This window comes from Lipophrys pholis (assembly GCF_963383615.2).
Source record: "Lipophrys pholis genome assembly, chromosome: 1".
Taxonomy (NCBI): Eukaryota; Metazoa; Chordata; class Actinopteri; order Blenniiformes; family Blenniidae; genus Lipophrys; species Lipophrys pholis.
The window spans coordinates 41,635,022-41,661,906 of NC_137635.1; the positions used below are offsets into that span (position 1 = coordinate 41,635,022).

General features: G+C 40.6%; 1 protein-coding gene across 1 annotated transcript in view; it reads right to left on the reverse strand.

The window, feature by feature from the left end:
• The window catches only part of LOC308108274 (metabotropic glycine receptor-like), a 66,355-nt gene extending 40,007 nt beyond the window's left edge, over positions 1–26,348 (reverse strand). Inside the window, exons 1-2 of the mRNA XM_080461103.1 lie at positions 25,193–26,348; positions 17,710–17,815 (exon numbers count right to left, since the gene is read on the reverse strand). Coding sequence (XP_080317229.1) covers positions 17,710–17,815; positions 25,193–26,049 — 963 coding nt within the window. The 5' untranslated portion in view covers positions 26,050–26,348. The remainder of the gene's footprint in view (positions 1–17,709; positions 17,816–25,192) is intronic.
• Positions 26,349–26,885: the final 537 nt, after the last annotated feature.

A 26,885-nucleotide genomic window follows, 5' to 3' on the forward strand; every position in this document is an offset into this window, starting at 1 on the left:
CGTGTGCAAATTCAGTAACAATTCACTGCTTCGGTTACATCCCACTGCTCTTTTTCTTCATCATTTCTGCTATCCTGCAAACGGACAATCTTCAGACGTCCTGGTCAGAGGTGTTTTCTTGCTTTCTTTGTTTTATATTGACATTTGTTTTGCCGTATTCCTTTGAGTGTTTCTTTGTGCACAAATGTTGTCTTTTTTATTTTTTTTCCTGTCCCTATATGTCACACCTGTATCAAGTTTCCCTCTCTATCCTTCGTGCTTGTGCGTATGGTCTTCTGCTCCTCTCTTGGACTCATTACCTCCACTCCTGATTGCTTCAGAAGTGGTTCTTTTTTCTCTTCTTGTGTGAGAAAAAACATTGTTGGTTGGCCAGTTATGTGACCTGTCTATGGTCAATGGATTTCACACATGTAGTGCTTTTCTACCGCTTGAGCGCTTTGCACTGGCAAAAACGTTCACCAACCACCAATGGAGGCAGCTCCCGTGCAATCAGATTGATTATTCACTTATGTTGTTGAATGCACACAGAGAAGCTGCAAATAAATTCCCCTTTGTGGGATAAATAAAGTTGTCTGATCTGAAATAAACAATCCATCCATTGGGAGGAATTTGAGGTTCAGTGTTTTGCTCTAGAATCGAACCGGTAACCTTCCGATCGAGAAACTACCACTCTTACGGGTGTATGGTGGATATACACATATACAAAAAAAATAGGCCTCTCTTTTTCAAAGTGTTCTTAATAAAACAGACGTAAGAATTATTGATCTTTACAGAAATTCATTTTTTACACTTAAAAGTTTTGCTCTATTGTTCTACATTGAGATAATCATCTTGGTAATTAAGAAAAAAAGGGTGTTATGCTTCCATGGATCTCTCAAGCTGACCTCACATGAAATTCAACCACAGAGGCTGATTATGTTACTCATAAATAAAATCCATACAAACATATGTTTCACCTGCTGCTGGCTGTACTCATTAGAGAAGATGCAAATAAGGGAGGCTGGTAGTGGCTCGATGTAGTAAAAACAGACAAAGGGGCTAAGATTGGAGCCATGTGTGGAAGTATGAGTAATTGAGTAACATATACACAAATAAAAAGGTTGGATCTATATTTTGGGGGGATCGTAGAAGAGACTACGGGGTGTTAAAGTGGCTCTCACTCTCATCTGAGATTACTACTTGGCTCATCGCCATTCGGGTTTGGTTGCTTGAGCTTCCTCACACAATATGTAGACATGATGGTGATGATGTACCCTGCCTTTTGCTAAGAACAACTCCGGTTCCCTGCAGCCCCGAAAAAGGATAAAGGGGTACAGAAGATGGATTGGGCTGCTACACTGATTACAATGTCCAGATGGCAAGACTCACCACTCAGCTACACACCAAATATACACCTGCCTCATCATATTTTCCAGATTTCTACCTTTACCTGATTATTATTATTACGCGTGAAAGTAACAGATCATTTGGCAATTAATTTCCTTCACCTCAGTGCTTCGGTGTAATGTTTATTTTTGCTGAGGGGGCACAGGCATCCAGAGTAGAAGTAGCTGAGGGATAATTCAGAGGCACTCGCCTTTAATAACATGCCAGTTTTGAAAATATTTATTTTCATGTGGGATGATAAGCTCACTGCTGAACTTCTGCAGAGATCAGTTGTTTTTCAAAGCTGACAAACAGCCCCAAATCTCCAAACTGGGAAAGCAGCACACGGGAGAGAGGGGCTATAAGGATAAGGTATCAATGTCTGAACTGAAGCGCAAACAGCTGACAGAACAAACAGATACAGTGAATCATTGCTTCAGAGTTGCACAAGTAAAGACAAGTAGACCTGGGAGTTATGGGGTTTCCATGTTTTTCACTTTTTATGTGAGCTCTGCACCTCAGAGACAAACGTCTTCTTTTTCCACATTTTCTCTCCTGAGGTACAGACTGACAGAACTGTGCCAAAACTGCCTCAAAACAAAAATGGTGTCAAATGGGAATATTTAGAGATATTTTAGATGTAGTGGTTGAAAAAAAAACAAAAAACATTTTTTAAAAGCCGGCCCAAAAATGTGCAGATAATAAACGATGTGTAGCATCTAACGTGTTTCAGTCCTTTCGTATTTTTCTCAAACTTCTCTGACTCATTATTCCCTTTACAATGTCGTTTTTCAGCTACTCTGTTCTGTTACTGCGACAACAGATTAAAAGCAATGCATGTTTGAATTAGCCAGAATTGCCAGCTGATTTCAGAGTATCACAATTCACCGATCAAGTACAAATATTCATGATTTTACTAGTTTATCACAAGAAGTGATTGTAAAAAGACAAAAAGGTCTGATAGTCGATTCTTTCAGAGGTTGAGATATTTCAAACTATAGTGACAATGAAACCAACATGGTAACACTGTTACCCCAAGCTGAGTCATTAGTTGCATTAATAGGCTGGCTTCTCTGTTTGAAAATATGAATTGAAAGCAAAATTCAGAACTACAACAAAAGACAGCACTATTTATATTTTGGGGTTTCAACCTTCAAACGTCCCAAAAAAACTGAAATAATATGTTGCGCTCGCTTTGATCCTTCACCACTATTGAGATATTTATTCAAACTAACTCATTTGCATGCTGCAAGCTTTTTTTTCTTTTTCTTGGGGGGGGGGGGGGGGGGGGGGGTAAATCACAATCTGCATACACAGCATGAGTGGAAACCTGCAAGTATTAAACGGAGTCAGAGCTGCAGTTCGTCTTAAAGCTGGAGCAAATCTGTATGCATTTGTTTGTGTATTTTCACTCTCAGGAGATAAGCTTACCTGTGAAATTAAAGTCTCTGAAAACTGGAAAGGGCACAGATAAATTCCTCCTTTTTTTTCCAACCCACCATGAAATAATTAATGTGAGCTTTAGCCAAAATGTTACAGCCTCCCTCCCTTGACAGGCTGAGGCCTCTCCGAGGGTCGCCCAACTCTGAAACTTTCCAGGAAGGAAGGAAGGAATGTTTCTATGAATTTGTTTTCTGCTTACTCCAAAGACTCATTAAGATAACACATACCCAGGGAAAGTGCGGTGGTCAAGAATGAAATATGATCCTTATTTCAGCCCTTTATTGAACCCCCAGCATCAAAATTGTTGCATTTAATAATTCTATCTTTGCTATCGCAGCAGAAGCTGCTTCGGCTTCCCCAAGAGCATTGCAAAGCGCAGCAAATGTGTGTGAAATAAATAAATCTTATGAGAGAAGTAATATTTTTTTTCTTCTTTCAAAACGAGTTCAAGCGTGGTTCTTAAGAGGCTAATAAAACAAGCATGTCACATGGGAGACTGACACAAGCCATTAATTCTAGAATAATGCAGCCAAGCACCTGTGAATTGTTTCACAAGCACGCTGCTCCATGTCCTTCATCACCAGCACTGCTATTTGCCAGAAGAATTATGTATGCCAGCAAAACACACACACACACACACACACACACACACACACACAATAACTGAAGGCAAGAAATGTAACCATATCCAGGACAGCCTCATTTTTCCCGCGCCACTATGAAAGGGCTATGAAATGGTCGTTTGACTTGTCTCAGTTTGATGGATCACCTTCATCAGACCGTGGCCTGAAAGTGAGAAAGTAGTCTGTAATTGCATCTTACTTTTGAATGCAGTGGAGGGTCTTTTATTTCCCATTGCTTTCTGTAACACTCATCTGGCAGAGTTCAAGGTTGCATTTTCAGTGATGAAAAGTGAATGAGACATTTATATTATGACCGGCACCTCAGGGAGAGGATCTTTTACCCAAGTCCCTGAAGATCAATTGCATTTGACCATAAACAACAAACCAGAATGGACAAACCAAATATTGGCTCTATGGGGTTCCTTCTGTTGTTTTGGATTTGTCTGTTCTTATCTGCTTGGAATAGTTTAATGGGAGATATACAGGGTTGCAATATGGATTGGTGCAGCTGAATGCCACTAAGGTTCTTCAAGGAGAATACTTTAGAAAAACTATAAGAAATCCTGCTTACAATTCAGTCTCTTTGATTGACATGATCTTTAATTTCACACGCTGTTCTGAGTCTGAAATCTCTGTAAAATAGAGCGAAAGTCACACTGCACTTGCCTGACACTGTCACTTACTCAGTACACTTGTAGCTGCAACTCTCCCATGTTAACTACTGTCATTTCGGTGTCAGTGTGTGTTGTCCTCCGGAACGTGTCTGTCATTTTGGACACTCAGTCACTGCACTTAAATAAAAAATTTTAAAAATGCAGTTGAAAACCTATCAAATCATTCCAAAAATAAATATTCAGAAGTTTGTAAAGTGTCTAGGGATTGAATGTTTCAGATGTCAGGTGGAAAGAGGCTCCAGAGACTGGGACAGACCGACTGAAGGCTCTGGACCTCACGGTGGTCATCACAGCTGGAGAGACAGTGGGAGTAAGAGAGGAGTGAAACCTAAGTGTCAGAGATTAGTCAGGTGAGGAGCAACGAGGTTATAGATGGCCTTGAATGTGATCATTTTGAATTGGAGGGTGTTATATAATGGTGTTCTGGTGAATCTGCAGCAGTTTGAACCCGTTTGAGTTCATGGTTGGATTTGAAGAGACCAGAGAGAAATGAATCATAATCATCCAGACAGGAGGTGACAGGTATGGACCAGTGTGGAGTTGCAGCTGAATGAGTTAGAAAGATGAAGTGGGAATATACAGACTGAGCAATGTAACCGATTTGAGTTTGAAACAGAAGAGTTGTCAATGATGATATAAAAACTATCAGCTTTTGTGATGATGGAATTGGAATTGATGGAATTGAAGTCAATTCCATTGAGTTTGAACTTATTTGGGTGAGAGAATGGGCTGTAATAAACTAGTGATGTTATTCAGAGGGTCTGGAAGACAGCTCGGGTGAGCTTTGCATTGCACCTGCATTTGCATAATGCTGTCTTGGCACTAGAATAAAAATAGTGCCCTCAGAAGACAAACTGTGCTGCAACTTACAGCCAACAGCATCAAGCAGTCATCGAGTCACAGAGAGTGTCCTATCTGATCTTTAAGAGCCGCTTATTACCTAATATAGCATAGATTAAAATACACACCATGTATTAGATGTGGTTGCTAAAATACTCAATTGTCTTTCATCCTGCAGTTATCTTGGGAAATTCTTGTTCAAACCTCTCCCATTTGGTATTATAAAGACATCGATCATAACAGTAACAGCCTTCAATAACTCACTTAGTGTCTGATAATCCACCCAACTAACAAAACCACAAGCTGCAGCACATTCCTGTGAGAGACATCCAGGCACAGTCACTTGATAGGCTTGATGCTACGTGTTAAACATACAGTACAACCGAATGTAAGCTGCCTGAATCCTGAAAATAAATCATCAGTGAGTTTCACACTGAGCTCCCCCGTGTTTGGACTGTACACTGTGGTACCTGTTTCTGTTTTCTCACCGTGCAATTTGATGAAAAGCTGCGAACACGACACCAAGATGAGAGCTGGCAAGAGAGGAGAGAGAGAGAGACTGAGAGAGAGAGAGAGAGCACTCAGAGTCCCTCAGAGATCTATAAATACACTGAAAGCATTAAACCCTAAAAGCATTACAATCACTGTGTCCCCTGGGCAAAGAAGCTGCCTGCTGTTGTTTCACAAGACTACCAACGAGTGAAACACTGGATGTCTGAGGAGAGGAGACCTTGATCTTAAGCCTGTCTGGAATTTCTCCATCAGTTTAACTGAGATAGAGCGGGTTATTGATTGGAGGCTTGTCGTGGTTACAGTGCTGTGACAAGAGACCGAGTCACCATGAGGGCTGTGCAGAGCCACAAGTTTGGCTTCTTTAAAGGAGAGCACAGAAATTATTTGTCTTCATATTTAGAGGCCGTGATTTACTTTCAGGTTAGTTACGGGAGCAAACTGTTCATAAATGTAGCCCTGATTGGTTGAGAGGCCTCAGGAAGCATGTCAGGAAGTGAAATGCAACCCTCGGTTGACGTTTTAAGACTTGTGAGATGAAACCCTCAGTTTTCCCGCACAGACATCTGGGTGGGTGGTCCCCAGCTCCCCGCATGGACCCGACTGGGAGGCCTCGCTCAATTAAGATCCAACTGCTGCTGCCGACTTGACAGGCTCTTGCATTTTGCCGTGGCAGCTGCTGAGCTGCAGGCAGCAGATTAGAGAGTGAATGGTGTTTCTCTGTGGAGGATGATTCCTCCCTGATGACTGTCACTCTTTTTTGCTGTCACTCCTCATCCCTTCTTCCCCATCTCCTCCTCCTCCTCCTCCTCCTCCTCCTCCTCCTCCTCGCCATTATATACATGTGCCCTTTCCCCTTGCTACCCTTCCTCACCTGAAGCTATGTGTCATAAGCCTAAATAAAGATTTAAAAAACTGTGACAATCTTGCCAGAATAGCAAGGGCTGGAAACACCTTGACAGAATAGTAAATACTGTCGACTAAAGTGAATTTGTTAAGGCTAATACAATTAGTAAAGGCAACTCAATAAACACGCTCGTTCTTTGTTTTGTTTTTGAGTTTAGGAAATGATAGCAGCATTAATTAGGGCATGAAGACAAGGGTTGTTTCAACGCTGAGACATTGAAACATTCAGGTAACACATCTTTAAAAACACGGCTGCGTAACAGCAACATCAACTCGACTAAAGCTGAAAAGGCCTGACAAGTCGTACAATGGAAGTCTGGAAAAGCTATGTGGTATCCTCCTGAGATCGCTACCTTGAAATTACACAGAAAATAGAAAAAAACAAAAAAACAAGCATATAAGTATCAACCAACAAAGTCAGGTAGAGGAGAAAGTGATGTTTGTTTTGAATGGAGACATATCACACCCGACAGAAATAGGCTTCAAACATAAACAAAAAAAAAAAACCTGAAATGCCAGAACAGAGCTGGCACAGACCACTGATGGATGGCCGAGCCAAGATGAGCCCAATTTTAGAGAGGAGGCAACATGTTGCCAAATAGGAAGAACAATAGATGCAGTTCCTTGTAGCTGTCATAGAGGGAGAAAGAGTAATAAGTGAGCAAGCCTCAAAACCATTGGATCCTATACTTTTCTCATTATGTATTTCTTCAGTTCAAAATCAGAGATTTGTTTTTAAATATGAGCCCCGATATCAGGTGGGTCAAAGTCATGTGTAAAGGCACTTTTATAAATTTTGACACTTTGCAATGTCATCAAGTTTGTTGTAATGGACCCTCTGCAGGCAGGCAGGCCCTTTTGGGTCCAGGAGCCATATGTTTGACAACCTTGGCTCAAAATCATTGGCACAGATTATTTAGTGTAGTCGTGAATTCTGAAGTAAAACTTCATTATTGTAATTTTGCTGATGTGCTCATGATGCACATATCATAGCTTTTGCTGGGCTTTATTAAACTATGAGCCATCAGCCAGCATTTGCTGCTCATCTGCATTCCTCCAGTCAACAAACTACGAGCTCCACCTGCCACAGCAGCGATCGCGTTACAGCAGTTTTACTTACACCTTTGGGGAATGTTGTCCTCCACCATCATGTTCCAGTTCTTTACATTTTTTGTGCTTGTGTCAATAGTTCAAATTTGCCCGAATTGTTATTGACACAATTTACCAGAAGAAAGTTTCCCTCGAGTGGCATCAGTCAGATTACCGTGGGAAAATTACCTGACATAAATGATTATATAACAAAGTATACCCTCTGAAATATCCCTGCTAATGTTGCCATTTCAATCCACCAACAGGCCCATCTATCTCATCGCAAATACAAGTATATAGATGTCGAGCTGAGTAAATTACTAACACTGTTGACGTTTTTAATGCAGTCTTTAAACAACCTTTGTTAACATATGTTAGTCCGCACTGTCAAAAGTTTTCAAACTGAAACACTTAATAGGTTTGATGTTTTAAGGATGTTACTTAAAAGGAGGTAAATACCAAGAGATTAAAGTACTAAGATGTCAGATTGAAGAAGAAAAACAATCACTTAAAATGTATTATAAACCTTGCACTATGCAAGTATTGATAATGATACATAAATAAACATCACAGTGTTAATGGTTGAGTTTGTTGCCATTGCTCATCTGATTGATCATATTTCAGCAGACAATATTCCGCCGATTCTTTCCATTCAGCCATATTATACTATTCAACAATATCAACCATATTATAATGTGCAGCAGCTACACACGTTTTGCCTGAGAAAGTTCAACGGGCTGAAAAGGCTTGAGGGTAACTAACTGCTTTGTTATGTTCATTCCCTGCAGGGAAGGCATTTTTTAAGATATAGATATAATTTGAGCATCGTGATGCCCCCACTGTTTAAATAGCAGGAATACTGACCTCAGTTTGAACTTTTTCAACACAGCTTTGAGGACAGATACTCATCATTTCTTTGATGATGAAAGCACTGAACAGAAGCTAAATAAGAAAAAAATAAATAAATCATCTGCGCATATTGCTGAATGGATCCACAGATGCGTCGGCTCTTGAAACATTTCAACCTCACTTTCACTTCACACTCCCTGCAGGACAGATGGCGAGCCTCTGGCAGAACAAAACAGGCAAAGGAGAGTGAAACAGGAAAAGACAGAGGAGAGCAGGTTCTTTTTTTGTCTCCTCCACTCCCCAAGTTAACCTTTCTTGCCTGCCACAGATAACGGCGAAAAGAAAAAAGAAAAAGAAAACCTGACTTTTGATTGTCTGCGCTTCTGACAAATACAGTCTGATACACAATAGAATAAGCCAGCGCACTCTATCCCTGAATATACTTTAACATCTGCTGCAGCCTCATATTCGGCTTTGTATCCACTTACATACAGTATATATACTGACTTCAAGACTTCTGAGCCTTAAATTCTCTTCTTGATCCACAACGTGTCCAATACTAAGAATAGCAAAACAAATCCTTATACTCCTGTCCTTTTATTCACCCCTTGCCATCTGCAAGAGTCACACATGTCCGGGTAATTAATCTTTCAGAAGATTCACACATCCCTATAAACAGAAATGATAGCATTGTTCTTTTCAACACAGCAGTAGGAATGTATATTTTACATGTCTCCATGAAAAGAAATTCTAACATTAACAGAAAAGGTCAACAATCCATTCCCAAATGGATCCTGCATCAGCATATATAGTGATGGGAAAAAATAACAGATCTCTCAATTATAAACAAATAAGTCCACGCTGTTATTTCACATGTTGATGTTGACAGATGGAGGGATAATTTGCGGCCTGTCCGCCTCCGGAGGATTTGATTTGGGGAAGACATAATGGAAAACAAGGAAACAGAAGAGAGTGAGCGAGATGGAGAGAAAATGAGGAGCCACTGAAAGAGAGAGTGTGAAAACAGATAAAGAGAGGTGGAAGTGTGGCCGATGGAGAAGAGAGAGCCAGAGGAGCGACAGAGGGGATAACCCTCTTTGGCTGTCACAGCAGTTTACACTCATTAGCAAGAGCTCTGCCTTTGAAGCCCTTTATCTCCAGTGGCACGTTTCACAGGACGGGCAGGGGGAAGAAAAAAAAGAATACACACTCACACACACTTCCAGGCAAATATACTGCACACACATTCGACTAAAACACACACACCCCCCCCCCCTAGAAAGAATACACATGATTATGAAGCCTCAAATCATCCACACTAATCATCCTTATAGGTCTTCATCTAATTATATAAGCACTGGCTCCTTATGCAAGATGATTGCTCTACGACGAACCATCCATAATGCATAAGGACTTGCATTTGGTTCACGGTGACATATCCCACCTTCTTCCCCAGTTGCACTGTATCTGGGCAGATCAACCAAGAAAAAGAAGAATAAAAGCAGAATGAAAACCAAAACCAACATCAACCAGTGGCTTTTCCAATATTCCTTTTCGAGGTCGCCTGGGTATGGATTGATGTAGTACCGCTTTCACATTAGGTTTTGTAGACTGGAGGGATTTGTTTTGTACTTCCAAATACAATCAAAGGCATGAGAGGCTTGACACTCTCATGTAAACATATACAACTTTATCGGCCTGTTGTGCCACATGCATTATCAAAACACCAGAAGACCACAGAAAAAGTCTCAGAACACGTAGAAAAAATTATCATCCACAACATATAATACTCATTAAACAGAATGAATAGAATTTCTCTCTGAGAAGCCACCTCTCTACCAGATCCTCCACAAAAGGATCTTAAAGGGGACATATCATGCTAAATCCACTTTTTTAGCCCTTAAATGCATTTTGTTGTATATTTAGAGTGTTTAGAAGTACAGAAAAGTTCAAAGTAGTCTCTTCAGGTGCTCCGTTGATATCTTTATATTCTGTTTTGGTCATATTTTGCGATCGGTTTCGATTTTTCTATTCTCTATTACGTTTTTTGAACAATGACGTCACAGTATTCTCAGCGGAACTGCCAAATTAGGACATCGACATTTCGAGCAATCCGCCATTTTTGTTTCTCGCTGCGATTTTGTAGTCCAACCGAAGTTACGAGAGGATAAGTCGAAATGTTCGGTTGTTGGATGTAGTAACCCACAAGCTTCGTTACACCGTCTCCCAGCATCAGAACCTTTTCGAAGTGCCTGGTTGAGTTTTATTTTTCACAGAAATGTACCCACATCTGTGGGTAAGGTCATTTTTGTGTGCGCGAATCACTTTAAGGACGACTGCTTCAGCAACCTCCGCCAGTATAAAGAAGGATTTGCCGAAAGACTTCGTCTGATTGAGCGGTCAGTTCCTTCTATCTATGGAGACGACGAACAGAGCACTTCGGTAAGCTGTATATAACGCTAAAAAGTGTGATGATAAGACGTCCCTGTCATTGTTTTGTTAGCATTAGCAGTTGCACCGTCTTCATATGTTAGCGCTGTGTGCTCGTTTTAGATTATAATGTAACTTCTGTGTTAAATAGTCGTTGTAATACAGGCAGTATTGTAGTAGTGGGCATGGATGGAGAAGTTAGTGTAAATATAGTAACACACCATTGCGTTACATCCATATGAAGACGTTGTTCTGTAGGTGCATCATCGTCATTTTCATCTCACTCCGCCGGGTCCGACTCTGGCTCTAACATGTATGGCTGGATGGACAAATCTTCCGTTGTTGACATTTTGTAAATAATGTGTGAATATAAAGTTTCTGCGCCGCTAGATAATTGTATCTGTTCTATCAAACTACAAAGATGGCCGAACAGGGTGGCGTTGAACCGAGTGTCACCTCTGCAACCTGGAGAGGAGGAGGGGTATGAAGTGTCTCATTTGCATTTGAAGAGACCGCCCCAAAACGAGTTGCTCTCAGAAGCACATCAGAAAAGGGGTTGAAAAGGGGCCTGTGGAGCTATAATAATGAGGAATTCAGACCCAAGCATTGCAGTTTCGCGTTGTATAGACCACAACTGTATGATTTATATGTAAAAAGGAAGGATTTAAAAGCATGATATGTCTCCTTTAATGTCCGGCATGGCCAGAGTGAAAGAAATGTTATCACCATGGTGTGTTAAGAGATCCTCCAGTACAGTCACACTGTCCAGTATTTTTGCAATAGTAAGAGATGACAAGGCAGAATTTAATGAGGCAGGAGCTGATTGATTGTAATTTTTGTCAATTTTTTGCAAAGTCAAAATAAGAATGAAACACCTGCAAATGATTTCAGAGTACATCAGAAAAGTCAAAAGATCTTTAAAATCAGTAAAAAGGCTCCAATGGACTGATAAGTAATAGTTGTATTAGTGGCAGAACTGAAGAGGAACTGAAAGAAGGTTATATTTATTGGCGCAATACCAGTGGAATTAAAAGATCCAGAGAAACAAAACCTAAAGAGAGAACTAATATGTCAAATCGGGTTAATTAGTTGAATGAACTGATTTTTACAAGGTGACTGATGGTGATAGTTTCATCCATTGTACCAGAGGTGTGTCATTCTGTTTTATTTAATTCATTTTTCATAAAATAAGAGCTTTCGGAGTTGATAAAACCACACAACAAGGCTGTTTTTATAAAGAACTGTTACAATTGTCAATGTCAGCCAGACTTCTAAAGGTCTTGCCTTCAGCACTATGAGGTCGCTAAAAAGACATTTTCTCTTGAAAAAATAATAACTTTGCTATATGTCTGCTTGAAGTGTCATAGATGTGGATGTTGTTTGTGTTAACAGCTTATTTATTTATTTATTTTTCATAATAAAGGCATTCCTTTTAGCAAGTGCGTCATTAATAATCCTCAGCTTAAAGTTGCCGATCTATATTTTAAACATTCAGAGGGGAACTCTGCAGTGAATCAGTTTGATCAGATATACTATTACAATAAATCACTTGGGATTACTATTTTTTCTGAAAAGCCACTTCAGCAAGAAGACCTGTTCCCCGAAAAATGTCGTTTTTTAAAACAAACTAAAGGTAAACACTCTCAACTTAGTCTCAACTTAAAAGTTTTTAAACTATAACTTGAGTGAAGCATTACATCATAGTGATGATGAGAAGTGAAGAGTTATGGTATTACGCCCTCCTCACTCACACATGATACTCCATCACTTTACGAGAGACTGTCTCATTATTATCACTCTCTCTGAGACAGAGCCTGGAGGTATGTTTGTACTGGATGGGGAAAGCAATGAGCCTCGAATTGCCTCAGCACAGCCCATTTCCTCAAAAAAAAAAAAAAACTATTTAGAGAGATTTACAATTTAGCTGTTGCTTAACGAGGACATTTGGACAAAAATCTGTTGTTGTTTTTTTCTTTGTTGGTCTCTAAGGCGTCTGTTGTGCAAAGGGATACTATTTTGGCTGCTTTGTTTTTTGCTGAGTTTTTTTCCTGAAAGCTTTCAAATTTAATGGCGTCAGGTTTTGACTTCAGGACAGAAACGGAGGTAACGTCCATGTTGAACTACACCGAGCGTGAGCGATGGTTTGAATGAACCGTAGCAATAACCATTTGAACTTACCAAACAAATCGCATTGATTTTCCTCATTTCTTTTTTTTTTTTGTAAGAGTAATACAGTATAATAGTCTACATAACTTGATTCTAATTGGCTGCTCTTTAGGGGTCCCCACACTGCAGTCATTGAATCTTGCCTTGTACAGTAGACTCCAATGGGATTTACAATGGATGTCTTTCAATGTTTCAATAAGTTGCACTTAGAGAACTTATTAATGCATTACATAGAAGGACAATCGGTTCTCAGTCATCTGTAGCCAAAGTCATACAGAAAATCTAAAGAGAAATTCTTCAAATTTTAAGATTTTTACAGCGAGAAATTGTGCTTGTTGTGTAAAATGCAGATAACGGTGTTTTACACTAACTTAAACTGTATATTCTAAACCTTCACTGGCATTGCATTGCACGCCCCACAAAGAGTTAACAATGAAATCTTATAGTGTGAAAAGCAGGAAGAAGTCCAGCGTTCACCCAAGCATGTGCAAAAAAATAGGCAGAAAATTGTTTGAGCTCTGAGAGGGGGGAGCTCATCCTCCCAAACTATAAACCGCAGATTTAGACTATGACAGCTCTGTTTCACTTCCACTTAAACCCCTCATTTCCCAAATCTCTGTTGGTATAAAACCAAAAACACAATTCTACCGTACTTGTATTCAGCCATTAACAAAACAGTTGCATGCAAAGAAAGCCATGACAACACTGCTGCCTCCACGGTTACATGAATCTGTGGCAGCAGCTATTCAGTCCATGCGGGAAAAAAAAGAAAGTGTAGAAAGGTCACTCCCTCCAGAGAATTGTGATTGTACAATCCCAAATTCAATTGAACTCTGTAATATATAATTTCATAATACCGAGATAATGTTACAATATTAAAAGACATTCTCTTCTGCCGGAAAGAAAAGAAAAAAAAACCCACATGAAAAGCCCTGCAAATCATCCTCTAATTTCTTTAACGGCAACCGATTATGACTTCATTTCAGCAGCAATGGTCTAAAACAGCTAAACTTCCCTCTTAGGGAACTTCCAATCAGTTCATTTGTATGTATTATCATGCTTGATTTGTTCACTCCCTCTTGTTTCAGGTGTTGTTACCCCCTCAATCAATTCAGCTAATTCAGCCTGTGTGCCGGTGATGTGGCCTTCCTTTAACACTCCTGATTGTAATGTGTTGGGGGATGCGTTTGGGCTTTCTGCTGCGATTCATGATGACACATTCGTGATGATTATAGTGTGCTGGAACAGGAAGACAATGAAAACATGCAGGACCACTAACTCAACCTCTTCCTGTTGCCAACATGCCTTTTTTTAGAATTTGAACATCTTCCCCTGAACCCGTCGAGTGAATCACGCCTGCTGCTCCACAGTGTCACACTTCACTGCCAGTTTTTCCACACTTCCCTCTATTTCCTGCAAAAAAAAGGTTATTTAAAGATGCAACAATTACACTTCATTGCAATATTTGATGACAATTCATTGATTATTTCAATGGAAAGATCCAGGAGGGTTCACAGAGAAAGTTTGAGTTGATAAGCAGATTGAGTTGGAGGATTGGATTAAGGTCAACACTTCCACTCAGAAAATAAGTATTAGTAAAGTGAGAAAATGTATTTTACCTAAATGTAAACTTTTCTTTAAACTAACCTGGTTTAGTATGAAACCTATTAAATATCCTTGTTTAAATATATCATGATGACAAACTGCTGTTTATAAGTTGATATCAGCCTTTTCAGTCTGACTCAGAGGTGAAGGTGGGATCCTTTAATAACAACCGGCAATGACCAGTTAAGGTTAAGGCTCCTTCAGACTATGGGATTGTTTTAGGCTGCTACACAGTGTGACATAGATTTCATGAAGTTAGAACGCATGTTACTGTCCACTAAATTGGAGGTGAAGACCACTACAGCATACTTTAATACATACAAATAACAGTCTTATCCTGTATGTCATCTATATATGCCAACAGTGCCTTCAAGAAATAAATTAGTTAAGAAAAAGTATTCTTCCTTTAGCATTTATGTGCAGGGGAAAAGCTCAACAATGAATTAGACTGAGAATGTGGACATGGTCCAGTATTTTACCTTAGTTATTGTTTAAATGTCGCTCCACTGTGATATTACATCACATTTTCTGCTGCTTTTTTGGCGAACCTCTCTCACTGTACCACAAAAGAGCAGAGAGCCATAATCAAAGATATTGTCAGGAGTGCTTATCCTTTATCTGAGATGTCAAAATGGGACAGTTTATGAAAAATGAGCTGGATAGAACAGAAAAAAAAACAAAAAAAAAACCTCATATATTGGTGTCTGTAACTTTGGCTAAATTGACCTCATTTCAAAAACTGGCAGTTCAAACAATGAGCAGCTGCAATATGTCAGCTAGATATTGCACTGAAAGTCCATTCCAATTGTTTACTATTTCTATTTTGTGAGGAAAAAATAATCGATAAAAGAACAAGATTAATGACATGGGTACAAATGCTGCACTGTTTTCACGGTCAATATTTGTGCCCTCGAACAAAACACTTGTGATGAATGTATAGAAAGTTTTAATTTCATGCTGTTTTTCGGTGTTTTGATTCCTGCGCTCCGTGCAAAAGGCAAAAAGACAAATAGCCCGACTCTCTTCAAGGCGGCACTCAATCATTGGCAACTGCTTGGCCAAACATGGTGTGTGAGGGAAATGAATCACCAGTGGAGAGCAATGTGTGGTAAAGTCTGTAATGATCATCTGAAATGGCCCAGTTGATGTTTATATAATGTATTACAAAATCAAATGTTTTTCAAAAGACAAATAGTTAGATAAATGTACTACAGGCTTCACTAACACAAACACACAGACCATGTATACAGAGATAATGTTCAGACATGAACGTCTTCGACTGGCCTTGGTAACAAATATATCTCTGCATACCACTGGTATGTTACAGTACATCAAGCCATACTAATCAGCTCTCTCCAACTCACAGCTATGAGGTTTTTGCTTATCAAAAGGGAACAATACAAAAACAAACCGCAAAAACAAATCGGGACAAACATGGAGGCTGTATCTGTCATCTGTAGCCCTTTTTTTTTTTTTCCACACAACCAAAGAAGACGGGAGGCACACAGACAAAGAGCATAGTCTATTATTCATCTCATCTTGCTGCAATCCATTACACTGCATTTATTATACATCACATGGCCAACAACATGCAATGCACGCCCGAGCAGCCTCTCTCCCCTGCCGAAGTCATGGCGGCTCCCCGCAAAACATCACATAGAACTAACACGGTGGCACCGACAGGAGCGTGCAGGTGAACACACAGGCGGGTCTGCTCACATGCAAATGCTGTTCAGACATAAACACAGAGCCTGCTCCTGGTTTGCTGTGACTCTGTCACCACGGAACATGATGTATGTCTGCCACCAGTTACATCGCAGTGGTCACCTGGATATAAAAAGACAACGCAGCAGAGAAGACACACACAAGTGCATGTCTCCTGAAAAAGTTGTCTTGTTAGACGAGAACCCTAGAGTCTTCAAACACCGGGTGGCCTGCGTGTGTGTGTACCCAAAAGGTAAAGCGTACTGAGTCGGAGAAGCTACTGGAGGAATTGAAAGAGTAAAGATTTTATGTTCTGTGTGAAGAACTGGTAGAATCATCAAAAGCATGCGCATAAAATAATGTGAAAGCACATTGTCATGCAGCTTTTTTTGTGTTGTGTTAAGGAGCAAATGTTAGCTTTATATTAATGTTTCATTCACTTATACCAACAGCAAGCTGAGACTTTATAATAGTTTATCCACCAAACGACTTCCAAACCTGCCTATTGATAGAACCTTTGTCCTCATACATCTGATTTCTCATCATTGCTTCCGTCCTTAATCGCTATTGCCATTCAGTGTTGTCTTAGATTATTGGGGAGTTTTTGGTAAAAGGTTGGTAAAAGCTTCTAATGTTAATCTGATTGATTTGTCAAATTGTGAGCGCAACACATTATGTGGAAATGCGAGCAACTCATTCTTTGCTGAACTTCATCAAAACATTGCTTGTGTATTGTTGCTTATGCAATTGTATCAGGTTCAAATATGGGGCAGCTGTGGCTTAATCAGTAGAACGAGTCGTATTCCAATTAGAGGGTTAGAGGGAGGTTTGGTCCACCTTCTCGCCCTGTCCATGTATCCTTGTGTCCATGTGTCCTTGTGTCCATGTGTCTTTGTGTCCATGTGTCCTACAGAAAGAAGACACTGAACCTCAAATACGTGGTGAAGCGACTCGCCGGGCAGCAGTCACCATTGGTGTGTGAATGTGATGAATCGTGCAAAGTGTGAAAAATGTGCTAAATCAGCAAGGTCTAAAGTCCAATTTGAGACGGCCTCTGGGAGCCAAGGTCTGCTGTAGACCCTACAAATTGTTTAAAACAATCATATTTTAACTGTGACTCTATATTTTACATTGCACGTAATCCGGCTGAACTTTACTCTTTCAGTTTTGATCACTGAGTGGATATTCTCATGAAAGTCAAACGGTGAATGAGTGTTAGATAACGATCTTGGTGGCAGAAGGAAGAGGTAAACAACAATACAGCCCAGCGGGACACTCATCCAATCCAGTCACTTCTTTCAAGCTTTTATCGCTGCGATTTTTAAGGACCCTGGAGTCACAGCATTTGAGTGGGTTTTATAGTCAAAGTGAACAGAATGGATTGCATATGATGAACAAATGGTTGAATATAACCGTGAAATTCACTGATTTCAATGAAGTGGAAGGAGAGTGTTTCTGTTACAGCACCGTTCAACGGTTATGATTGCACCGAGGATCAGACTTACCTCCATACTAGTGAGATTACAGCGATGAGTCCCAGCAAACCAGCCACTGTTGGAGCATTGATCAATGTCGACATCCTGCAGGTTCACATCCACCCGAACAACACCCCTGTCAGACAGAAAGACGGAAAGATAAGGTGGGAAGCAGTAAGAGACAGAGATGAGTGTGGATTGAAAATAGTGAATAATTGAAGGAGTGGAAATTTAAAAAGAAACACGGAGACTGCAGGAATCGGATGGATGTTATCAGAGAGGGGGGAAAAAATGAGGTACAACACAAGGGAACAAAAAAAGAACTGGACGTGAACTGAAAGGAGGGAGAGAGACAAGTGAAAATGGACTTAATTGTTGTACAGGTGAGGCAAGACAAAACAGGAGAGAGAAGGAAGGAGGAAATAAATTTGCTCGAGGTCAAGAAAATCACATGAGGGAGAGGAGTCAGCAGGAGGACGCAGAGGCAGAGAATGAAGGAGAGGTTAATCAAAAAGAACAGGAGGAGCAGTGCTTGGGGGAAGGTAAAGGTCAAAGGTGGAGGAAGCAGCGGAGGAGAGGGTGGCAATAGAGAGGCAAGAATAAAACAGATTGGGCACTGAAAAGAAATTAAGACCGACGGGGGTGAATAATGAGGGAGCCAAGAGTGAAGAACAAAAGAAACACAAGGCACAAGGTTGAAATATTATTCCATTATGCTCGTTAAGTTACATGCCAATGATGACAACGAGAAGCGTTTTTGGGAGAATAATTTAATTGTCCTGCCACTTTACAAATATGAATTTTTGGTATCATAAGTCCCAGGTTCATTATTATTTCAAATATTTAACTGGAATCTGTTTGATTTACCAAACTGCTTTTCTATTGGTGAAAACATGAATATCAAATATCTACCAAAGATATCCCGTGAGCCCTGCCTACTTTTCCCGTTGTCAATAAAAGAATACATCAACTAAAACATTACATGTATTGCCAGTTGAGCATCAGAACAGCTTATTTATTACACCACTGATCTATTACAGACTTAAGATCGTCTTATGAAACTGCATCACCTTCACTCTTTTTATTTTTCTTTCTACGTCGTTCACCATAGACTTTTCCACCTATTTAACACAAATTCACGTCCTGCCGCTGCGAACCCAAATCCATCACGCTCAATATGATTTAAAGATGTCTTATGTAAATATTAGAAGAAGAAAGACAACAAGACTAGAATAAAATCAAAAGATAGTGAAAACACACTCATTGTTTACTTTAACATCAGCTCAAAGTTTAATCTGATTTTGGTAGAGTGTCTTCACTTCATCTTTTCTTTTTGACACAGCAATAGAAAGTTTTAAATACATTGTTCTTGTGGTCATGAGCTGCTTCTGCACTGATCACAGGCTGAGATTTTAACACCGAGCGTGTGAGGATTCTAATGCTTTAACTATTGGGGAATGACAGTGGAGTGCCGGAGGAACATTGCCTGGAATTTAAACAGCTGTAGTCAGTGTAGTTTTGCCTGAGCTCATCAGAGAGCTTTCAATTCAGCTACTTGTTAATTTCCTATATTGTATTTCCCAGAGGCGCTGAGCTGAACTGCATTCTATCATTTGATTCGCCTTCCTTATGTGTGTAAATGGGAGTGGACAGAATCAGTGCAGTCCAGCAGAAAATCACTCAAAAGAAAAACTCAAACAAATTCTGTTGATAATTTCAACTTACAATTACAGCTTCTTTTTTTTTTTTTTAAAAGGCAGAATTTATTGTACAAGTGTACCCAATGAACTGGCCTGTGAGTGCAGCCTGTTTCGTGAAGCCAGTCCCAGCGTATGTCTCTGCACAACTCTCTTTCATCATCGCACTAACACACAAAAAGAACATTTATTCATCTTTGATGACCCGCTCTGTTCCCTTTCTCCACCAGAAAGAGCCGTCCACACACTCACATACAGTCACTCTCTGCTTTGTTGTGATGGGGAGCCTGACACCCGTTACCTCCATCTGCATCTGCCTGCTGGAAACAAACAGCCACGGGGGTGAGGTGTGTGGCACCGCCACTCTTCAGCTCTTCAGCACACAAAAAGAGGGGCGATGCAGCTGCACTCACAGGAGTGACAAAAAAAAAAAAAAAAAGCATTTACGTGCATGTTCTTGTCCACACACACACTAGCCTATGTTTACAGGTCAAGGCTTGGTAGAATGGTAGAAGCAAAAAGCAGTAGAAGTAACAGAAATGTGCGGGACTTTATTCAACCTGAGAACAACAAGGTACAGATTTGTAACATCAAAACATAAGGCTGCACTTTAGTTTTAAGCCATTTTTGAAACAACTTCTGGGGGGAAAAAATGAGAAATGGTTGAATAGATATGGCTTATTTTTCTTTGTACCACACACACGCTGGAAATGTGCTCCTGTCCTGTGTGTTTGAAGTTTCCTCCTGCAACAACACACCTGGATGCTTCTTATAAGTTTTTCTTAGGAGCTTTATGGTGATATTAGCATTAGATGCAGGTGTATTGAACCAGGGCAGGACCTCAAACATGCAGAACCGGAGATCTCCAGGACCAGAGGTGAAACCTCTGATCTTGACTGACACTTTAAGCTAAATGTTGAGACACTGATCATGCTCAGAGCTGCTCAGAATGAAAAGATCTTAACGTTCACCATCACAGTCGAATGACTTTTTGTTTCTCGAAGTGGGCGGATTCTCTCCGGTGTTCGCTGCTTTTTCCATCCATCTCTGCCACTTTACACACTGCAGAGCCGCATGGGGTTGGAGTTGAGAACGACTGACACTTTTCCCTCCTTGGCAAAAAACTTATGGATGTCCATATGACTCATTTATGAACAGCTGCTGATTAAGTTCAAGCAGTGCACAGTTCCTTCCACACTCAACGTTCTGATACTTTCACAGCATTTATAGAGAGCCTGCGTATGCTCTAAAGTTAGTTAGTTAGTTAGTTAGTTAGTTATCTATATCAAAAGTCTTTTCAAAGCGTTGCATTTTGTCGTATAGTAGTTGGACAAACTACTGTGTAGAATTGCATTAAAATCCCATTGTGGATTTGTGCGACGCTTGAAAAAGTGTTGCTTTGACTCATGATTTTAAAGTAACCTCAAGCGAGTGCAAAAATAATCTTGCCAAGTGCCTTTTAAATGCACATGCTACTGGAGATCTGCAACATGACCACAAGTCATTTCTGCCATAGACTATTTGGTCCTCCTCTGTAACATCACCTCTTGTTGCAACAACAGCAGCTGAAAGCTTTCTTCCCCTCACTTCGTTGGGGTGGCAGAGATAATGGTCGCTTGCTGAGAGTGTCAGCCATCATGTTATCCAGTGTGTTTTAAAATTTGAACCCTCTTCTTGTGCTGATTTTAAAATGAGGTCATTTTCTGCCACACTTGTCTGGCTCACTTCCGCAATCCCTTTCAGGCTAAGAAATGACTCATTCATGGTGTTCGCAAGTGGTATTTCAAGCTTTCTGTGACAAGATCGGGAGATTTACCGTTCCCTATCTTTGTCGTGCAAAACACAAGTGCCCTTTACAGTTCAACACATGAAATGTATTAGTCAAAAACATTCTACACATTGCATCTGTACAAGTAGACACATGCAACAGCTTTTTCACCAGAAATTGTTTTTTATGAAACACCAAATTTAAAAATCAGCATTATAGAGTCATCGTTTATGTATATCTTCTGAATTGAGTTAGAGTGCATGTGATGCCAAGGGGCTCCACATGTAAAGATGTCTCAGCTTCAATGTAGGGCTTATTCATTTGTAACAGAAGGTGGCTTGTTGCACATTTTACAGCCAGAGACAAACCTGACAGAGACTGAAATAATCTCATCACCTTTCAGAACAGCACCGGATGAAAATGACGTAGGATCTTGATGTGCCTCGTAGCAGTCCGCCTCCCTACCTCCAGCAACATGACGTCTCACACCTCCCACTGTGAACAGGTTTACAACACTTCCTGCCATTTTTTGTTATGTAGACTAAGTGGGGTTATATTTGGCCTTGAAGGACAGTGTGGAAGAGGACAAGTAAGAGGAAAGACGTTGACATAAACTGCAGAAGACATGGTGGAACTGACTCCATCAGATCCACCAGCTTATGATTTTCTGGCCAGAGCAGACCAACTTTTCTATTTTTAGAAATGTCAACACAGGACTGAGATGAGCAGGAGAAACAGAAAAACACAACTCATATTCAGAAAGTGGTCGAAGGAGAAGCGAGCGGCATGTTTCCAGTTCTTTGGTCGCAGCCAGTATTCATACTCGGTGACAGAGTACTATCATACAGCCACTATATTGTGTTCGCTGCTAACTTGAATTCTCGCTTGGCTCCCTCTACTGACTCTACAGCCAGTCCAGACAAATATCAAATGAGATTACAGAAGATTATAGAGTCCTCTGTCTTCTTCAGATCATACTTTAATAAAACAATGCCAACTAACGGACCCCGTACTAGATATTGCCAACAACTGCTGTACTACTTTTAATGGCTTTCATTTATATATGGGTTTTGGCGTGCTGCCTTGGGAGATTCATTCAGTTGCGTTTTATCTTTTTTATAAGAGCAATATGAGAACAAGTCATATGTGCTGGCTTAAAGTTAGGCACAGAGAAAAAGCGAAACAATGTAAAAAGAGAATTCATATAAAATGTGAGAAAAAGACTTTGATGGAAAGTCTTTTCAGACATTTGTTTATTGTCCTGTATGTTGTGTATTGACCACTTTTTTATTCTATTAATGCTCAAAATACATTGAATTCCAACTAAACTTCCTGGCTCAAAGCCTGGGACTGAATGCTGTAATCACATGTAAACTAAAATGTCAAGGTCTAAATCGAACCAGAGATATAAGTATTGAAATGCAAATTTGCAAATCACTGTAAAGCTGTTTCTTTTCCCCCCAATGTGTTACATGCTAATGAAATAATGGTTTTAATAATGTATTCAATATTTTTTGGGGTAATCTTCAGTTAAATATAAATGAATACAGTAGGTGTTTACCTAAAATCAACATATCTGAATATAATCTCTTTGAAAAGCTCAACATTTTTGAGCATTGTGGTTTTGAAGATATTGATTGTTGCTACAACTCGTTGGGACCGACATGGTTTGACTCAGATATTTTAAAAGCAATATTAGATAAAGCTATAGTTAGCACAAAAAAAGAGAGAGTATCTTGAGAGACACATGTAAGCTTTGCTTGTAGAATAGGACGGCAAAAACTGAATGGCTCTAAAGCAAACTATGCTTATTTTGGTCTGAGTTTATGGAGTTGGAGTGGCTTTATACCCTTCAAATAAAAAACACTTTCTGGGAAAGATGGCTTATTATATTCTGTTATAAATTTAAATCACTTAAAGTACTGAGGGAATTTGATGGAGTCGTTAGTCAGGGGAAAAACTGTAATCAAATATTGTGCAGGAGAGTGCTGGATTTACTTCTATTCTCATTCAGAGTCAAACTGTACTAGAAAGGATCCATCCAGTAGAATGCTCTGTTTTTAGATCATCATAATTTCCTAATTTGCTGCATTTGTTTGCGTTAAATACCGAGCCTAAAACAATCAGTATTGTTATTCAATCCTATACAGGACCTGAAGAAAGAACATCAAACCCTGTGAATGCACTTTGATGTTAGTTGGATCAAAACAGTTATCCATTTTGCATGTTAGAGGACGTGTGAGAAAGCGCCATGGGACAAAACTAAAAGTGCTCGTAAATGTCAAACTTTAACTTTGTGAGCTATATCTCAACAACACCCCCCCCCCCCCCCCCCCCACACACACACACACACACCAAAAAAAAGCGTTATCACACTCAAAAAATTGCAACTAAAAATATCAGTTCAGACTGAAATAGCCGTAATCCAGTGCCCGTTCTATATTCCTCTGCAGCTTCACAAATAGGATTAAATACATGAGCTAAAGCATCTGACTTTTTTTTTCTATATGCCACAAATCACAGTCACTTGTAAAATGTCACAATCGTTTAAACTCACTCAAAGTCCCTGTTGGCTAGGCTGGAATAGGCAATTGATTAGATTATGAATTCATTCATGAATTTATTCTAATCACACTTAACATTTCAGAAGCCTTAGGCAACAGACACGAAAAGATCGTCATCTTCTTTCAAGCAGTTTAAACATCATTGCCATTTCTGTGTGTTGATGCAAGGGCTGTGTCCCAGACAAGCAAGAAATCATTTCAGGGAATGAACAATGCATCAGACCGACTGAGTCATCACAGCAAACTGAGACTGTTATGTACAAAAAAAAGAAAGAAAAAAAAAGGATGATCAACTTTTGTGAAACTGAAGATGAAAGATTGCGATTAAAGTTATCTGATAAAACTGATTCAGTGCCAACATCTTCAGTGAATGTTGTCATAATCAAATCTTGTGCAGACATAAGACTGAGTGCAATCCAATTTTCTATGAACTCCAGCTGAGCTTCTGGCCACATGACAGTTTTAGAGATATAGTCGCAGTAGCAGGTGAGGAAGCAACACTAAAGAACACATCAATCAAAGAGATGCTTCCCAGAGACTCAATTCACAACACACTTGTGCCTATGAATTACAGAGCAATATGTTGCCCACAGGGTCTGATTTGTCTTATTTTCTCTGTACTTGCAGGTTAAACAGAATTCACTCATTCATCAGATCCACAAGTTTTCATATGGAAACTTTTTGCAGGTGAAGATATGGCAAGGATTAAAGTTTGGTAATTTGTGAGAGCATGTATGAGGGAATCAATTTAATCGGCATGTTTGTCAGAAGGTTGGTAATTATGTCCTGCTGGGCCATAGCCATACCATATTTTGACATGTCCCTGCTTCAACATATCTGATTTCAATGAGGAGCTCATTAGAAGACTTTTTGTATAGTTTCACTATGACAAACTTGTTCGATTTAGGGGCGTTGAAGCAGGAAAATGTTTTAGGCAACAACTTCTTAACCATTTTATGTTTCTGAATGTAACACAATGAGTAGTCAGACATAATCAAACATACTGAATATGTTATAAGTGTGTTAATGTCGCTCTCAATTTTGCCTGATGGATAGATAAAGTGCAGTTGTTGAAGTTTCATTACATATTTACGATTCAATTGGTCTTTTAAAGACAGTGTTGGCCTGGAGTCTTGAAATTTGAGATCTTTCTTTTTTTTTAATGCACCTAATAATTGAACACATACTTCAGCCAAGACCTCTTTAGAATCAAATATTCTGAGTAAAGCCTGCAGAAATCAACCTTGAGAAAAGTCGAAATATGCAAATTTCGATTGGAGTTCTTAAGATTAGGACATATTCAGAATTACATCTTATTGTAGTGCCATGTACCATAATTATATTTGACACTCGGGGTTTCATTACGCAGCGTTGATTAACTGACAAAAGAAGTGGGTGATTAATTAATATCAATTGAAATCGAAAAGGGAGCGTGCTTTTAGGGGCAGAAATGCCCTGTTTCTTTCACTTTTACCACTTCTCACCTGAACTCCGGTGCAGAGTTGCTCTTCAGTCCATAGAAACCAGCAGACAAAGTGAGCAGCCAGTATGGCACAAACGCCCCGTGTTCACACTCCAGGTAAGGCGCAGACCACTTGATCTGATTTTTGTCCAGGAGATAACTTCTACTCGTGGATCCTCTTACATCCTGACCTCTCCTGTGCACGTGTGGTCTCTTGCCGTCCCTGAAGTCGTTGAACCAGTCTGCCTCCGGACCCCTTCTCTTCAGGTGACGGTGCGCGGAGCCGGACAGGTCCTGCAACACGACCTCTCTCTCGGTTCTCGTCGCCTGCAGGAAGACGTGGGGCCCCGGCGTCTGCGTGTCCGTGTGCAGGGTCACCACCGCCCGGTGGATTTTGGGGTCCCCCTCCAGGATGCTCTGAACCAGCGCGTGGTACCAGTGGACGTCCCTGCGGAGGGTTTGCTCCCGGGACCTGTTGGCCTGCAGGATCATGTTGAGGAAGTTTGTGGCGTGCGCCACGGTGTCCAGGATGCCGTGCAGGGAGTAGTGGGAGGCGACGTGCAGGCCGCCTCGCAAGCTGCTCAGCTCGTACCTCCGTGAACAGTTGACCTGCCTGAGCGCAGAGGAGTCCCCGGTGTGTAGGAAAGCGGTCACCACTCTTGGCAAGTCCTCCTCGATCTTGTGCGCCACCACCGTGCGCTCCGTGGACGGCACCGGGTAAGTCGGGTGGTGGTGGGGCTGCTCCCGGTGAATGTTTTGGGTGCTGAAAATCGGCGGGTGCTTGTCATCTCTGTCGTTGTCCGACCACTCTACGTAACCGTAGTTTGACCCCAAAACGATCCCCGTTTGCAGGAGCAGCGGGACCACCAGGAGAGCCATGGTTTCCCGGTCACTCGGTGGACTCTTGGCACGAGGTGCTGAGCATTATACCAAACACACTCTCTTTCTGCTGCGCCTTCAGCGGATCAGAGACACTTCACAGGATACCCTGCATTTCACACCCATGGTCCAACTGAAAACAGTACAAGATTTCCCCTCATTCCGTGCTCTGATCCTCCCCCCCCAACCCGCCCAAAAATAAAAGCTGGATCGGACTAATAACTCATCTCAGAAACAACGCGGACTGGTCCATTCAAGAAGCGAACTCCTACTCGCTTTTCACTCCTGCACGGAAAAATGCGAGTGAGAGAGGAGAGGAGCAGGATGACGAGGGAAGGAGCAAATTGTTCTTGAAGTTCAGCCCCTCCCAATAAAAAAAACCCAATAGGCCACCTCAAATGTCGCCCACCGACGTGTGTGGTTGTTTCTTGCTGCCAGTCTGCCGGAGGTGGGCGGAGCGTGGGGGACGCTGAGAGCTGTCCGGTGCTGAAAGTAGCGCCGTTGGGAAGAAGAGCGAGGGTGGAGGTGGTGATGCGATGCAGGAGTAACCTCGCATTTTGACTACTGCCAAACAAATAAAGCAAAAATAGAAAAGAGTGAGTGAGAGACCACCAGCATAACTAACATTTAGGTGATGTACTGCATGTTTGCGCAATTCTATTCATTTAGTCTCTCTCATATTCCGATTAATAACAACATTCTAACCACCAGTCTGGTGTCAGCAAAAGTTCATGTGTTAGACCAGACCGCATGGACCAGCCTTTGCTCTCCATCTGCATTCAAGAGCTTCGATAACTTTAATTTAAACACTCCAGACCCCGAAGATCTACTCTATA